Consider the following 2,999-nt stretch of genomic DNA (forward strand, 5'->3'; position numbering starts at 1 on the left):
TGACAAGGGGCACAAAACTCGTGGCCTTCCTATGAACAAATACCCTACACGTGGCCCCTGCCCCTCCACATGGCTGCTGGGCAGGACCAGTGGCCTAAGGGTGTGACCCACCTCAGTTTTGGAGGCGGAAACCCCTGGGAGCGAGGCAAGGGCTGCGGGGCCAGGGCAGGCCTCCTGCGGCGGCCATGCTGCAGCCCCGGGGCTGGGAAGGGGCCACCTGGGAGCCACTGGTGCAGCAACAGGTCTGCCTGGCTGGAAGCAGAAGTTTATTTTCCTCTCTCACGCAGGTACCTGGAATACAAGAAGATCCCCAATAGCAGCCCACCCGAGTATGAGTTCCTCTGGGGCCTGCGCGCCCGCCACGAGACCAGCAAGATGAGGGTGCTGAGATTCATCGCCCAGGTAAGGCAGAGCCTCTGTTCTGGCTGGAGTTTCCCATACCTCGCTGGTTCGCTGAGGCCCAGAAAGGTTCCTAAGTCACTGACACAAGTTCACAGACGTAGTGAGTGGATGGGGCGAAATCCCAGGTCTGGCACAGAATAATGAGAGCCCGATTCCAGTCGTGTGGGTTTCTATCATGATTTTGCAAAGCGCTCAGGAGGGCGTATGGCAGGAAGCAGGTGCTGAGCGAGGTGGGGTAGCTGTTCCGACGGCTGCTGTTCTTCCACCGCAGTATCAGAACCGAGACCCCCGGGAATGGAGGGCTCATTTCTTGGAGGCTGTGGATGATGCTTTCAAGACGATGGATGTGGATATGGCTGAGGAACATGCCAGGGCCCAGATGAGAGCCCAGATGAACATCGGGGAGGAAGCTCTGATTGGACGGTGGAGCTGGGACGACATACAGGTCGAACTCCTGACCTGGGATGAGGACGGAGATTTTGGCGACGCCTGGTCCAGGATCCCCTTCGCTTTCTGGGCCAGATACCATCAGTACATTCTGAATAGCAACCGTGCCAACAGGAGAGGCACCTGGAGGGCTGGCGTCAGCAGTGGCACCAATGGTGCGGCCAGCACCAGCATGCTCGATGGCCCCAGCACCAGCTCCACCATCCGGACCAGAAACGCCGCCAGAACCAGTGCCAGCTTCTTCTCCTGGATTCAGTAAGATTGGAGGTCATTAGATGAGACTCTGAAGGATGGGGTGTGGAGGGACTGGGGGGAGTCAGGGGAAGGCCCGGGGTGTCCTGGGGGAACGAGGAGAGCCTGACAGGACACTCAGTTTGTCCTTCCTATCCCTCACGGTTCACCTGTATTGACCCTTGTGCTCTGGCCTTTGTGTCTCCCGGTTCCAGGCAGCGCTGAGGAGCTGCAGCAGTCCCCTGCCGAGCCAGAGTGCCTCCCCTGCCCCCTCCCCGACAGAGCACTCTAGGCAGCTACTCCCCGTCCATGGAAGATGGCATGCCAGATGACGCGCTCTCTGCCCTTCCTGCTTTCCTGTGTGCTTTTCGTCGTGCTGTCGTGTTTTGGGTATCGGTGTTGCATTAAAGTTGCAAAATCAGTCGGACGTCTTCTCCTTTTCCTGGGCAGGTGTGGCTCTGAGTGGCCGGTGGTCAGGCCCTCTGGGACAGGCGGGGGCCGCCTCTCCCTAAAAGGCAGGCGGGTGTGGCTGGGTCAGGCACTGGGAGGTGCGGAGATGCCAGCTGAGTGTGGAGGCCAAGGGTTTCCAGAGGCTCCGGTCCATACAGCTTCATGATTTCCTACACTGTGTGGCCACGGTTAAACGCCAGTGGGGGTCCTCAGGAGAAGGGGTGGGGTGGAGGGCCGTGAGCTGGTGCCACCGTCCCTCCCACCAAGGGACGGGGTCCACAGACATCCCCTAGGACCCACCTCCGCCCCATCTCTGGAGGCTCTGTCCCGGAATCCTTCCCTCATCATCCACACCATTCCAGGACCTCCTCCCTCAGACCGAGTCTTAAGGACAATGAGGTAGGCCTCACAGTGACATTCTCACCCCTCCAGCAGGTAAAAGGAGGAGCCATTACTGCCGCGAGAGCCGATTTAGTGAAAGAAAGCTGTAGGCCGATCTGGACAGCCCATTGCCTGTGACCATGACCCGAGGCCCTTTGGGAGGCTCCGGGGCTCTTCTCCATGGAAGCAGGGCTCTCCCGGCAAGGCCAAGGCCAGCCTAGGTCTCTGTGTCTTCAAGGGCTGCGTGATCCCTGCGGGGGCAGAGGCTACAACTTTAATTCGCCAGGTGCACGACAGTGAGGGCAGAGACACTTTGGAACCCTGGGAAGGACTCCGTAGCAGGAAGGGGCCGTCTGGGGCTTTTCTGGGTCCCCAGTGATGTCCACGGCTTGGAGGACAAGGCTCCAGGTTAAGAGGAAGGAGAGAGTAGTGTAAGGACCCCAGCCCGCCCAGCCCCCCCAACCCCCGCTTGCCTCTTTGCCCCAAGAAGTGGTCCCGCTCCCTCAGCCAGACCCGGATCCTGACCCAGACCCAGCTACATCATTTGCCAGAGCCAGTGGAAGACAAAAAAACTCCGGTCACCTGGCTCAAAGTGTATTAACGATTGCAAGAGAGCAGCAGCAGAGCACTGAACCCCTAGTGCAGACCTGCTGAGGGACAGCCCGGGCCGCACCCCCAGCAAGCAGGCTCTGTATGGACCCCCCTCCCCTAAAGACAGGCTTCACGTGGGTTTCTGCCTTATTTGTTGGTGCTTTGATTTCTGCCTCCCTGGCTGCTGGCTTGATGCCTGGCCTTGTGGACACTCTGTGATTCCGACAGAGATTCAGGCCCCTTCCAGGTGCAGGTTTCCAGGTTGACGGCCCGGGATTTGGGAACCCAGCCCTGGCATGATGAATGACACTGGAACGTTTCTGGCTCCCTTGCCCTGGGACCTCCCAGGACCCTGCTGTGCACGCAGTAGGCACCTGCCTTGTCATGGACAAGGCTGAGGCACTCACCACAAGCCACAGGTATGAGCTGGAGCACTGTGTGCAGACGGCACCTGAGATAAGGCAGCTCATCTAGAAAGGAGGAGAGAGCAGCCCTCA

General features: G+C 59.4%; 1 protein-coding gene and 1 pseudogene across 1 annotated transcript; both read left to right on the plus strand.

Moving 5' to 3' along the window:
* Positions 1 to 52, plus strand: LOC112063249 (uncharacterized; annotated as a pseudogene).
* A 235-nt stretch (positions 53 to 287) lies between these two features.
* Positions 288 to 1,488, plus strand: LOC102976297 (melanoma-associated antigen D4-like; the record flags this gene model as incomplete). The annotated part of the gene is made up of 3 exons (XM_007124874.3): positions 288 to 402; positions 674 to 1,104; positions 1,296 to 1,488. Coding segments are annotated over 3 exons (556 nt in total), but the record flags the coding sequence as incomplete, so codon positions are not given.
* Between the last annotated feature and the right edge of the window lie 1,511 nt (positions 1,489 to 2,999).

Source organism: Physeter macrocephalus, unplaced genomic scaffold, assembly GCF_002837175.3.
Source record: "Physeter macrocephalus isolate SW-GA unplaced genomic scaffold, ASM283717v5 random_6245, whole genome shotgun sequence".
NCBI classification, from domain to species: Eukaryota; Metazoa; Chordata; class Mammalia; order Artiodactyla; family Physeteridae; genus Physeter; species Physeter macrocephalus.